The 14,090-nt window shown below is 39.5% G+C and overlaps 1 protein-coding gene across 1 annotated transcript in view; it reads left to right on the top strand.

The window, feature by feature from the left end:
* GLP1R (glucagon like peptide 1 receptor) overlaps positions 1–14,090 on the top strand; it is an 81,536-nt gene that overhangs the window by 51,087 nt on the left and 16,359 nt on the right. The window contains exons 5-8 of the mRNA XM_071428316.1: positions 2,002–2,108; positions 5,478–5,631; positions 7,084–7,243; positions 13,389–13,449. Coding sequence (XP_071284417.1) covers positions 2,002–2,108; positions 5,478–5,631; positions 7,084–7,243; positions 13,389–13,449 — 482 coding nt within the window. The remainder of the gene's footprint in view (positions 1–2,001; positions 2,109–5,477; positions 5,632–7,083; positions 7,244–13,388; positions 13,450–14,090) is intronic.

Raw genomic sequence — 14,090 nt, 5'->3', positions numbered from 1 at the left:
TTGCCCTCATGCTTTTTACTCTGCAGGGAGCTGAGATGCCTGGCACTAAATGAAGGAGAGCACAGGGATTTTCAGAGGATTTTTGACAGCCATTGGCGTCAGCCAGTGCACTGTGTGCGTTCCCATGACACGTGATACCACTACTACTGTGAACCTCCCAGGGCGATGCTTTTCCTCACAGAAATTGAGTGCACTCTCTCTAGCCTGGAGTACTGGGAGCCAGTGCATTGCCTAGTCAAAACAGTTTGAGTTTGTGGAAGTCCCAAGAGCTGCAGGATCTGTACCCTCTGTGGTTTCCATTGCTCAGTGCCTCATTCTTCAGAACGAATAAATGCCTACAGACTAGGAGGGGATTGGAAAAGAGAGAGTTTCTCTTCTCCAAATATGTGAATTTTAACCTTTTCCTTTGACTTGCAGCCTTACTCCTTGTCCCTTTTGTGTTCTGTGCTGTACCAGCAGAACACATTTGTCTTAATGCTATGTATAAGCCTGGTTGTTTCACTTCTCCTTGTTGGTCATTATGATTTCTTCCAGAGCTGTGTTGGGACATGCCAATGAGTGAGATACCTAATGGTAACACTTGTTCATTTGGCACCTGCCTCCAATTTTTCATGAACTGATCTGGATTCTGAAACCCTTTGTAGGTGGTGTCACTCCCTGAAATGTGAACAGCCATGTTTGGTTTTCCAGCTAATGTATATAGAGCCCATAGTAACTTTGGTTTATGCATCTGGCATGTGGGAACAAGAAGTTGTTTTTATGAGTTTGTCATGTGTTATATTACAAATGTAACTAAAAGTTCCAAAGTGTTAGTGAATCTTTATAAATTTAGGTGTATGATATCATTTTCATCTATGTGCGTGTTTTAAATTGTTAGGTTTCAGTTGTTTGCTTAAGCTTTGATACTGAAGAGATTTTCCTTTAAAAGACATCCTTAATGCTTTAAAGCATTAAGCTAGCAAATCTAAGGTACAGCCAGCCTTAAATCCTCCTGGCTGTGCAAAATGCATCTGAATAACTGTATCTAATTTATGAAGTACAAGGAATGTATTCCTTTGTATAGCACAGGTCTCAGGAGTCAATTGCAGAGTTAGCAGCTTGAAGAAGGGAAATAAAATCCCTGACTCTATTTAGACAAAGATAAGTGCTTAGAGATGAACTAGAACTGTGAATATGAATGTGCCTTGGAGGGTGAGCAATAAGACTGTGTTAAAATTCAGAGCTGCCTGTACCTTTTCAAGTAATTCTCTTCTCTATAAGGATTTTGGCTGGAGTTTTCAAGAAAGGGTCTCAATAATCATGTTTTCATTGAATCTGAGGAGAGCTGCCACTGCTCTGGTGTGCAGCAGGTTGCTCCCTCTCAAACAGTGTGGTAACACCCAGGTCATGAGATGCTGTTGGGCTCTGGTTTGTTACCAGGAGGTTGCGTAGTTGAGGCAGAACACAGATTATTTGGGGGCAGAAAAGGGTTTAGCTATGTGAATGCAAGGCATGCTTTGCCTCCAAGTCATCAAATAGGACCTGCCTTGTTGCACTTCGAAGTGTAGATGAGGACCCTCCTCATTACCACAGAAAGGAGACTTGCTTGAAGTGCTCAAGTCTGAAAAGGTGAGATCTTCCATTTTTACTGCAGGTCTGAGTTGTGTCTGTGCTTCCTGCCATCAGTTTTAAGACTTGCTTGTGTGGTAATTTATGTCTCTCCAACTTTATTATGAAATAATGTCACATTATCTATTTTTCTAGCCAGGGTGCAAAACCCAACAATTTGAGCGAATACCTAGGAGCAGCTGAGGAATTAAGATTAAATTTTTATTTCTTTAGAGCATATGGAAATTGGAAGACTGATATGACATGTGCATTTAAACTTGAAAGTAGGAGAATGATTTCTGTTTATCATTAAGAAAGCTAGAAAGTAGCTGGGAGAAAAGAACTGAAGGCCATGAGTTCTCTCTTTTCCCCCTCCACTTTTTTGTTTTTCTTTTCTTCTTTATATACTCTCAGGATGCACCAGAAGAACAGCTCCTGAATTTGTCCATCATATACACCATTGGATATGCTCTTTCCTTCTCTGCCCTTGTAATAGCAACTGCCATTCTTCTTGGATTCAGGTAACTGGCGAAGCTTTGAAGAGAGTGGACTAAAGGTTTTATGTTTTTCTATATGACAGTATCAGACTTTGACAGAAACATTTGATTTTTTTTTTCCTTCCTTCCATCACCTCATTATTTCTCTATCTTTTGTTACTTCTGTGTTCCTTCCTAAAATAATTCCTTCTCAAAATGCAAGTAAAATTGCCAAATTTTTTGCAGTTACCCATATGAACATGTAGAACAGGTACTTTCTATCAATTGCAATATTCTGTTAGGTAAGTTTCTATTTGAATGAAATTTCCATGGGAAGAGGTGGTAAAAGAGAGAGATGCAAGCATTCCTTCAGGGTCTCACCTTGCAGATGAGGCACAAGTCTGAGATGGGCAAGGATATTTAGGAGAAAAATTTTCATCTTGCTTTGCTTGGAGTTACCCAGAGCACAAATCTCAGTCTGGCCTATATCCCAGTCTTCACATGCAAGATGTGCAGAAATGGATTTTTGACAAAATTTATAATTTTGGAGAACTTTCAGAAATTCTTATTTCTTTCACAATATGGAAGAGAGTCTAATTGGAAACTTGAAAAGTTTTTGAAATAAATTGCTGACAGCTGGCCACAGTGGTATACTGAGTTCATCCAGATTTGCACCTACAAATTCAACAGAGCATATAAAAATTTGCCCATGCCAAAGATACACTCTATGTGTTTGGTTAGAAAATGAATAAAAGCCAAAAACTCCCACCAGACCAAACCACAACTTTGGATTCTAATAGGGATCTTTTTTCTTTTTTTTTTTCCTCTGTAAATGCAAGAGATGTTTTGATTCCAGCCAGACTTTCCTTCAGTTTGGGGGTGCTGAGCACAGGCGACTGATACAGAGATGAGATCCTGTTCTGTTGTGGGAAGGAAGTCCCTCTGCCATGAAGCTGATCCCTACAGCCAGGTCCCATCCCTCTTATGTCCTGATGAGGCTGCCTCCTAAAAAAGTATAATGTTCATGTCCTACTACTCCTATTTGAAGTCAAGTCAGGAACCTTCAGTGATCCTCTGATCCTTAAGAAACCTCCTTCCCTGACTGAAGAATTACCATTGCCAGTTATTGGTCATTTCCTTTGGTGCCTGCACTACACTTCTAGCAAGGCAGTCCCTTTCCTTTCTTCCCTTATGTATTTAAAAAGGTCAGTCATATCTTTTAACTTCTAATTTCCAAAACTAAAGTGATGCAAGCCTTCTCACATTGAACCATGCTTTTTTAGCACTATATTATCCCTTCTCCTTTCAGTGGAGAAGCATAGGTGGGCAATAACCAGGAAGTTTTAAGATGACTGCAGAAATCCAGAGACATGCTCACCCTCTGTGAGTGCCATGTGATAATTATGATTTGTATGTGTTGTACCTGTGCAACTTTGGGACCTTTCTGAAGAAGCACCAGATGGTCTTGAAGTCTCCAAATGTCTCCCAGGATAACTGTTTTCTCCTCATTTCACCTATCAGTGACACTCCTTGAGTAATCTTAGCAGCCCAAATGTAAAGGTCACAGAGCACAACCACGTACTTTTTGAAGGAAGGGAGAAAGGATGTTTTCTGGCAGGCAACAAAGAGCAAGTTTGTCACCAAGGACTGGTAGGAGAGAGGGAATTTTGATGTCCTGACTCTTGTGGGGTGATGCTTTAGCGTTTTTTCCTTCAACTATGAAGGAGGGACTGGAGAACTGTACAGAAGTGTGTGCTTCTCATTTTGAAAGTGAGATTCTAGGGACATCAGAGATACCAAGAGTCTTGTTAAAACTGTGCAATCAATCCATTTTGTGTTCTCCTGTCTAAGCTGTTTACCAGGAGACAACTTGGTCCTGGATCTCATGAAATATGAGACCTACCCTATGCAAATTGCAGTTTCTGGGTTCTGACTGGAGTCTCTGCCTGTTTCCCCAGAGCTGCTCAGCCTCAACAAATGGGGATCAAAATCTATTTCAATGACATGCAAATACTGATGGGCCTCTTAGAGTTCTTAGACTACAAAATAACCTTTATATTTGTCTTTAAAAGTGATACAGCAGAGGAAACAATATCTCTCTAGAGTCCTATTTTGGATCCTCTGAAAAAATGGAAGGAAAGTCTGTAATTTCAGTGGTGGAAGCTGAATTAGGCCCATAACTTCATGACTGAAACAATTTGAATAACTTTTTGCCTGTAGCAAAAATACTCAGTAACTACTTGCAACCTATTTTCTTCAATTGCCTAATTTACATAACTTTTTCAATCAGATTGAAATGTGTAGCTGTTCTGAAGGGTAGCAACAAATGAATTTTGAGTTTAAGGAACATAAATATTAATAATAGGCAAGTTTTGAAATAAATTGTGACTTAAAAGTGATACAAAAATTCTACCTGACCTATGACAAACAAGTTGTTCTTCAGTGCAAACCTCAAACTTTCAGACCAAGTCAGTTTTTCTACCAAAATTTATAGAGCTGTAAAAACCAGACAAATGAAGTATAAGTTCACTGGAAATTTTGCTGGAATAATTGCTGATTACCATATGTTACATCTGTCTTTTAGCATCTTAAAAATCATACCCAGTGTAACTTCCTTTTGGTAAAGTGTGTACCCTTGCACAGCTGGGAGAAAAATGTGAATAAGGCTGGTAAAATATTGGCAGTACTCTGCAATTGGATGCCATTTACATGACTGCAGTTTCTTTGCTATCCCTTAACATGCCTTTTTTTTTTTTGACAAGTAGCAATTTTATTGTCTTTGCAGCAGGCTGCTGAAAGTCAAGAGGATTTTTCCTTTGTTTTTTTGTTTTCAATTCTGAATGCAGAGATGAAAAATCTGTTCCTTTTACTTCTACAGAAAGTATTTACAATTCTCCCAGAAGGCAATTTGAATATAGATTTTTTTTTTTCTTGTTGTCAAAGGGTGATTTGCAGGTGGATGTTTTTTCATGGTGGGTTTGAGCTGCACTGCACACCAGTCCTGAGCTTTGCCAAGGTAAACTTGTGCAGTGACATTGGGGTCAATTCAAAGCAATTAGCTTCAGCATTATGTGGAACTTGACTTTTTCAGTCCTTTCAGATAAGGCTTCTGAAAATGACTTTATTTTCACACTTTTTAAGCTTTTGAAATATTTTTCTTTCCTTAACACACCTATTATTTTCCTTTCCCCAGACATTGGCTCTAAGGGCTAAAGTTTTGAATTGTGTGTTTTCCTTGATAGTATTTTCTTCCCAAAGACAGTTTGAAATCCCTACAGCCATTCTCAAGTTATGGGGTTTCCTCTGGTGCCTCCTGATTTCTTATAGGGCTCGTTGTTCCTTTTCTCAGTCCTGTGTCTGATGTTGCATCTTTTTTGTGGGTAGTGGATCGTGACTAGATTTTTCTTTTTACAGGCATCTGCATTGCACGAGGAATTACATTCACCTGAACCTCTTCACCTCTTTTATCCTCCGGGCTATATCTGTTTTCATTAAAGACTCAGTGATGAAGTGGATGTACAGCACAGCCACACAAGAGTACCAGTGGGAAGGACTTATAGCCTTCCAGGTAAGGGCAGACACTGTGGTCATTCCTAGGATATTGGAGTCGTCACTGTGGTGTGTCTGCAGGACAGCAGGTAGTGTAATTGTTTAGTTGATGGCATTACATGTTTCTCTACCTGGGGGAAGTTTGCCCCCACAAGACAGAGGAACAAGAAGCAGATTTTTTTGCGTACATATATATGAATGCATGCACCAATGCCCTTATCTTCTTTCTATGCTGCAGTTTCATTTCTTTCTAACAGTGACAAGAGGGCATTTATTCTCCTAAGCCAGCACTCTTTGTGATAGAAATGTCCATCTGGTCAGTTGGTTTTCCACCAGCTAAGTTGGTTGTTCCTGGTCATCTCTATATAGTCTCTTGATGACAGGAAAAAAAGGAAGCATCTGATTAAAATGCAAATTTGAAAACATTTAGAAAAGCTTTGGAGGAATAGGCTAATTAAATACTTCTAACTGATGAGAGAGGATAGACAACTCTTTTGTAAATAATGATGAAAGTGTGCCCTTCCCCATTGGGATTTGGAATGCAAAATGTACTTGACACCTCAAAGAAAAGTAGTTTTATTATCTGTATAGCTCTTGTGACTCTAAAACATGGGTACAGCATTTGCTGCTGCAGTACAGGGTTGGAGTGGTAAGGGGAAACTCTCCTGATGCATCCTTAGTGCCCATCCTTTTCTGACACTGCCTAAGGCAGAAGTGCTAAAACAACTTAGTGAATCTCATGTGATGGTTGATTTTTTTCTCATCTGCAATTTATCAGTTACCAGAAAATAATATCGTGTCTTAAATGGTTTGGAAAAGTTCATATTGGATTGTCAGTCATTTTTGCTTTCCAAAAAGCCTTGACTTTATGATTTTACACACAGTTTACTCAAGAGTGGTTTCATCAAGTCTGATGGATGTATTAATTAGGTAATCATACTTATCTAAAGCCTTACTGATCATCTCTGTATTTTACCAGCTATAGGAGAATTTGCACTTAAATGGGGCGCACTGGGCAACATGGCTTTTCTATGAAAATATCCTTTGGCAAATAGTCAACCTTATGCCATCCACTCTTTTCTTTTTAACAGAGAAATTCTCAACTGCAAAATATAGTATCCAGGAAAGCGAAAGATTAACTGACTGTGGTTGATAGAGTACCTTTCACTTGTTCTTTTCATCTTTATTCAGGCTTTTCAAAATAAAATCAACTGTTTATTGAGGGAAAAATACAGAACAGGAGGAGTTTTTAAGGAGTTTTTTTAAGGAGTTGTGTTGTTGAAAGCCTCTGTCTGCTGTACATAGAACCTATTCCTGGCTTCTGTCCATTCAGCAATAAAACATGTGATTAGTTTAGCAAGCTCCCTTTTTGAGGAGCAAGAGTAGTAAAGAGAACCATTTTTTTGAGTTAGTATCCTTTTATTCTCAGTCCCTGTTGGGTTACTTTGGGCTGTGCTTTTTTCCGTCGCAGGAATCACTCAGCTGCCGTTTGGTCTTTGTGATGATGCAGTATTGCGTGGCTGCAAACTACTACTGGCTGCTGGTGGAAGGCATGTACCTGTACACACTGCTGGTGCTCTCTGTCTTCTCTGAGCAGAGGATTTTCCGCCTCTATCTCTGCATTGGCTGGGGTGAGTCGGTTTTTCCATTTGTCCTCCTGTGGCTGCACTGGCAGAGGGGATTACAGGAGAACTTGTGTGTCTGTCCTAGTGCTGCCCAGTTCAAGTCCTGCATTCTGCATTTTCTTTTTGTTCCTGATCCCTTACCTTGTTTGGGCTGGAGGGTGTGGTCACAGCTCCTGGATGCTCATGGCACAGAGGCTGTGGGACACTGCAGAAACTCACCAAATCAGTGCTAAAATACTTTTCCTTCAGGACATTACCTTCCCAGGACAGATCGTCTGAGGGTGGTTCCTGCTGGATGTGGACTTTTCTGGACTGCCCTGCTTCGTCTCCTGAAAGTTTTTCATTGGATTTCAAGACATGTGAACTGCTTGTGGTGTAAACTAGCAAATATGCTGTGCATCTGGGCGAGGACAACAGTAGAGAAATGGTGACAGCATGGGAGGGGAGTGATGCAAAGGGGCAGGGAGGTGTCAGCTTGGCTAAGTGGGCAGAGCAGGTCAGATGGGGATTGTCTGCGAAAAAAGGGTCAGAGGTGCATGTGCCATGTGCCTGTGTGTGCACACATGGAAATCAAGGGTTGTGATGTCTTGAAATCAGCTGGTTGAGTAAGGGTCACCTTCTGTAGAAAGGATAAAGCTTTGATTCTTTCACCATATAGTTCACCTGAAAATACATTACAGTTTGGGATTAATCCCGTTTTTAGAGTGATCTTGCATGTACTTTTACTGCATTCTCTCCCTCCTTCTTCTCTACCCTCCCCTCTTGGTGGAATCAGGCCACTTTTGGAAAGATGAAAATAAATATAAATAAATACAAATAAATACTACAAGTGCTTTCACAGATGCTAGTTTGAACATTTAAATTGCTTTGACTTTTCTCCTCTCTCTATGGATTTCAATTGTGAATATTTTAGCAAATTAGTTCTCTGGAAAAATGCATATTAATGGCGTATTGTGAATTACCCAATTCTACAAAAACTTGATATATAATGAGAAAAGGTTTTCTTTTATATTGATAGGAATAAATTAATGCAAATAATAGCAGTTTCCTGCAGGAGGGTTTTATTTAAAGTTCTCTGTCTTCTATATTCTTTCATGTCAGGAATGCAGCAAAAGCAGCACCTTTTTGTTTAACATTTGAACTATATGTTTTAATTTGACCCTCAATTTAATTTTAAAAAAGAGGGAGGGGGAGCACTGACTGAGGTCATGAAAGGAAATGGAAAAGAAATTAGAACAAAATTATATCTAGTCAAATCCTAAGGGGATTGTGTTTACTTACTGTAAGAAAGGGTTAGGCTGGTTTTGGTCTGAATCACTTCTATTTAGAGCTTGTCTCCTGCAAAGGCAGAAGGTAGAAACAGACGATGTTAATTTGGTTTAGTTCTTTTTTTACAAAGGTGGTTTTGCTATTGTATGTTGAATTTCTAGATGAGTTTGTGGAAATGAGCAGCAATGCAAGGACTTGGCACTAGATACATGGGCTTTATCCAAGCTTTCTGGAAAAGCTCTATGTGTGCCATTCAGTCATTATCTGTACAATTTCTTGCTCTTCCACATGTGTCTGCATGTGCAAACCTTGCCAATGATTCTCCACCTTCAAATGCAGAAACATCTGCTATTTCAGTGCTCCCAGATTAGTTATGCCAGATAACAGTTTCATCTCTAAACAGTTGAAAGATACCAAAACTTTTCCTGATCTTTCTGCTTCTTCATTGGTGATTCCATTTTTTGGGTGCTCAAGTCCCTCACCAGGTGACTTTCTGCTGTATGCAACACTCAGAAGATTTTTATTTAATTTGATTTTTGAGCTGCCTGATAGCCTCAGTGTAATGCTGAGGCTTCAGAGAGAGAGACAGTAGGTTCCTGTTTGGACTGTCGTCCTGCTCTTTGAAATAGTCAATCAGCTGTAAAAATAAAGCTGGAACAAAAAATTAAATTTTTATTTGATTGCCAGCGCAAATTTGATTCTCTGACCCTTTGTTCCATTAATGAATTGTCCTCTTACAGGATATCTTTTTAACTTTTTCATTTCTCATTGTTTGATTAATATTTATGTATGAAAATTTCATGTTTGTATTGCTCAAAAACATAGTCACTTCACAATTGTAACTTGTAAGAAATAATAGCACTGACCACTTCTTTTCTATTTTCAAATGAAAACTCTGCTTCAGACAAGGATGTAAAATAGATTTTGTGTCCAGACTGATCTTGGTAAGAAATGCATTTCAGGAATTCCTCTTAATCCTCTTCACTCTCTGTTTTCTAAATTAAAATTTTTCATGTTTTTCCTTTTTTTGGAAGAAAAAAAAAATTAATCTTCTCACATCATCAGTGCTTTTACTCTTTTTACTTGTAGTCATATTTGTTTATAATTTCTTTCAGTTCCTCATGGCATCATTCTTGAATTCCTTCACCAATCATTTGATCAAGTCAGAGCATCTTGGATGCTTTCTGAGAGAGGGAAGAATGGACTTTTTCTGACAGCAGTAGTGTCCTTCTGGTTTATGTGTCTGGTTTTCTCAGAGGTTGGACTTATCACATGTGGGATGTCAGGTTACAGCTAAAATACTGAAAACAGCCCTAAAATGCTGTATTCAGAATATGACCTTCTTTAAAGGTTTCAGCAGGATAGCAGTGCTCTGGTCCTTTAGAGACAAATCTGCTTCAGGAAGAATCTCTAATCAGCATGTGAAGATGAGGGGAGCCTCCTTGCTCCTCATATGTCTTTCCTGAAATTGCCTCCAGGTAAAGTGAGGTATGATACAAAGCTACAAATACAGTGTAAGAAGGGAAACTTGCTTGCATGTGGAGGTAAGGGAAGGACGATGGCATGGAATAGCACCACCTGGTGACACCTCTCTTGGGAATGTTCTGGGTTCCAGAACAAACCTGAGCTTTTCTGTTCTGTTACCAAAATATGTCAGACCCGTTAAATGAAGAGACTGATTTTTGCATGCTGCTATCAGGACATGGTAACTTCCAATAGAAGCTGCAGGAGTTTCTTGCCCCTCTCATTAGGGATAGTGGAGCATTCTGAAAATGCCAACCTGTACAGGTTTTCTCAACATTTTTTTCTCTTACCTACCCCATCCTTTTGCCATTCTGAAAAATGACTGTTTTTTCCAATTTTTTTTTTTGTTTTTCTTACTATGCAGGCACCTGGCCAGGTGTAGAATGTATAAGCCAGAGTGAAACTAAGTAGGTTGTGCTGCTTATTTATGCAGTGGAATGTTAAGATGATGATTTGGCAGTTGCATTACTTTCTCATCATCCATAATATATATTATTATTGCAGCCTATAATTCAGATGCCCAGTCATTTGAAGTTGAACTTTATTAGCTGAGCTGTCAGGAGGCTTATTTTCTAGTACACTTGACAGATTTCATAATTGCCATGTAGTGTTCAAAGATTTTGGGTCAGCTATGAACATGCAAGAATTAAGGTCACAGTTTATCATGATCAGGCTGTTGCAGTTTCTGGCATCTTCAGCAGTGATTCAGTACAGAAGAAAAAGTAGACATTGCCATTTCCAGAATTCAGAGACTTTTCTCTGGTCAGTTATTTCAGAAGAGATCCATCTCAAAGCTTTCTGTATGACAAAAAGCAAAACCAGAAAGATTTCAGACAACACCTTAAATAAATGCCTACTTTAAATAAGTGCAATTTTTTTCTTGGGTATCTGATATACTTTGAATAGCAGCAGGAGAAAGAAGTGTGAGACTGAAACTCAAATGCATCAAGTGTTGTGTTGGAAGCCCAGGAGTGGAATACACCACTGATGCTGCTAATGAAGTGTAGTAATCTGTGGTGTTTATTCAGTGAGTTGTATTCAGTTTACTTCTACTGCCTGCTCAAACCAGACAGAGTTCTCTTGACTGTAACCAGAATAATATATGGGTTTTTGCCAGTTAATGTAGGCTAACTAAATATCAAAACTGTTAATTAGTCTTCGGAGAGTCTCAGCGATCCTTGCAAATGGCAGCTACTGCAAAGATGCTTCAGATTTGCTCTTTTGCTGTGATGGAATGACCTCTACAGGGAATGTTCTTGGGGCAGTCTCCTCTTTAGATCTTCACTAGAGCTTTGGAAAACTGCATGTGTTCCCATCTGCTGAGGCTGTGTCCCAGACAGTTTCCAGAGCAGTCGATTTCTCAGGACAAGGCTTTGTGAATTTGGCAAATGTCAGTTAGTATCCATGCAGTAAGGTTTGAACATTAGTGCAAATTCATGTGTGCACTGTTAAGTCTTGGTGTCTCAGACTAAAATGTGCACTGCCAGCATGGAAAATAGTGTGACTGATGGTGCTGTCAAGACACCAGTGGTGTGCATCACAAGTGGGAGTGGGCAGAGAATGTTGAAAAAGTTGCTTTATACTTGCTGCCTATTAATTTGTATAATATTTGCATAGCTGATGCAATTCTGTTGTATCAGCCTCACTCTAGCTAGGCTCTTTTGAAATATAGTATTAATAATAGGTTCTCAATTTAAATGTCAAGTGATTTGATTAAACATGGAGAGATTTCTGATGTGTCCAGAAGACTGAAATATCCATAAATCATTATTGTTATCACTTGATCTATCAAATGATATATCCACTGACATACAGCCTTTGTGCTGTCAGTGTTTGTGTCTTATCCTGAAAGTTTCATATTAAGATGTCTTAATGCTCAGCAAAGTCAAGAAAGAAATAATTCAAACTATAATTCATTTCTGTGAATCAAAGTCTCATTCGATTTTGAAGTGATGTGCGGTGAGCCTGTTCTTAATCTCTCTATATGACTATAAAGGCAGCATACAGTTTTTGGTAACTTTGCTCCCAAAATACTGTGTATTCTCAATATCAAGTAAATCCATGGAACATGATAGCTATTTGCCCAAATAATCTCTACTCAGTTCATTTTCTTTGCTATTATTCTAATTATTGGTATTTTTCCATGCTGCTCTTTGTTCTCCCTCTTTCTTTTTTTTTTTAATAACTGATTAAGGAGAATATTATTATTTTGTGTCTGTAGTGTTTTGCTGTTCTGATAGCAGAGAAATTCTACAGTACAACAAAAGTGAAGGTTTTTTACTGAAAATACCCAATGAAGTTACTGCTTGAGGTATTCAGACTGTGGGGGGTGACCAATTTCCCTATGACTTCTGCTGCCACCAACTGTGGATTTGCCCTGTCCAGAACTTTCTGCTGCAGCCTGACTTTACTGGTTCTTAAGAATAAAGTAACAAAGTATGCTAAATGTTGCTCTTTCTATACAATGCACATGCAGCATCAGACACTGTCCAAGGAGGAATGAGACCATCTTGATCTGTCCTTAAGCAGAAATTTCTCATCCTGCCTTTTGAGTCACAACCTGCTTTCCTTCCTTGTGTGCACTTTTATCATTCTCTGTACTGAGTATTGGTTGGTAGGTGCACTTTAAAATTATTTTTAATGACCTAGGCTCTTCATAAATGAAAGAAGTTAATTAGAGAGCCTTTGATGCTGTAAAGCAGGTAATGAGTGCCAGCCTACCTGGCTTGTGCCCGCCCTTTCCAGCCCAGATGTGCTGTCAGGTGAGGGCAGGGCCAAGCCTCTCCTCACTGCCAGCTTCCTCTGCTGTCTTTGCTGCAGCCACTCGAGTCCACACCAGTTCCACAGCCAGAACTGGCACTTCTCTGTGGGGCAGGACACTTTCTGGGGGTGCCCACCCTCCCTATGCCATGGGGGGCATGCGGGGCTGGGTGTGCTCCAGCCTCGACACCAGTACACAGCCTGAACTTGGTCCTGCTTGAATACAGACCCACAAGCAGAAATTCAGACACAAAGGTTTTGGTCAGAACTTCTCAAGCATGAGTACAGAGCACCCTTCTCAAGCATGAGTCCAGAGGCTAGTAGAGCTTCCAAAAATTTAATTCCCTTGGCCTGTCTGTGAAAATATCCACAGAAGAAGTGGTGAATGCCTGTTATGGAGCATTTATGATGTTCATTTTTCTTGCCTGTTGAGAGCTAGGTGGGAGCCCACTGTTCATGGCAATCTGTATTGGATAGGAGCTGCAACCCTGACACCAGTTAATTATGTTGCTCATCATTATGGGGGGAGGCAGAGGGAGTTGTCCTTCTCTCACTTTTTTCCCAATGTCAATGTCAGCCTTGTCTCCTCTCTTTTCAGGTGTGCCAATGCTGTTTGTTATCCTCTGGGGAACTGTCAAGTACCTTTATGAAGATGAGGGGTTGGTTTAGTTCTGATTTTTATAGCTATCTCATTTGTGCTGTATGTGTGCACCAGCAGGTCACTGTTTGCTTTCTGTTCAGCGTGGTTTGCTTTGGCAATGTGCTGAAAACTCACGTAATTGCTTCTGTTTTGTCTGAAGGTCTTGCATAACATTTCAGAAAGGAGAATATGTTTTTTTCTGATCAGAATTTTCTGCGTGTCTGAATAAATCTTTTCTTTTTCAGGTCAAAGAAAGGTATGTTTTGTTTCTCTGTACTTACAGTATCAACAATAGCAGTCATCCTCCCTAACCAAGACCACTCCTGATACTGTGCCTTTGGCAGTAGCCTTTACAGTTGTTTCAGAAGAAGACAGCAGCCTCCCACAGGATTCTGCCTGCAATTTGTAGTGATTAGCCTATGCCTAGCAGCAGAGAAGTGATTGCCTTTTCTTGTTTAAGCTCCCATTATTTAGGTTTTCCTAAAATAAAGGCACATTCTCTGTCAGCTTACGTTAGTCTTGCTGAAGTCAACTATGTCACGCACAAGACTGCTGTAAAACACAAAATACTTGTGCATTTTTACCATGATGGCTGTTCTGGAAAAAATTACCTTTGTACATGCTTTATAAATAGCTATTTTACAAATAGCACTGTAGCTT

The sequence above is a fragment of the Agelaius tricolor genome, unplaced genomic scaffold, assembly GCF_023055355.1.
Source record: "Agelaius tricolor isolate 1412-34295 unplaced genomic scaffold, bAgeTri1.0.p SCAF_1, whole genome shotgun sequence".
NCBI lineage: Eukaryota > Metazoa > Chordata > Aves > Passeriformes > Icteridae > Agelaius > Agelaius tricolor.
This window is presented reverse-complemented; position numbering and strand designations above follow the sequence as displayed.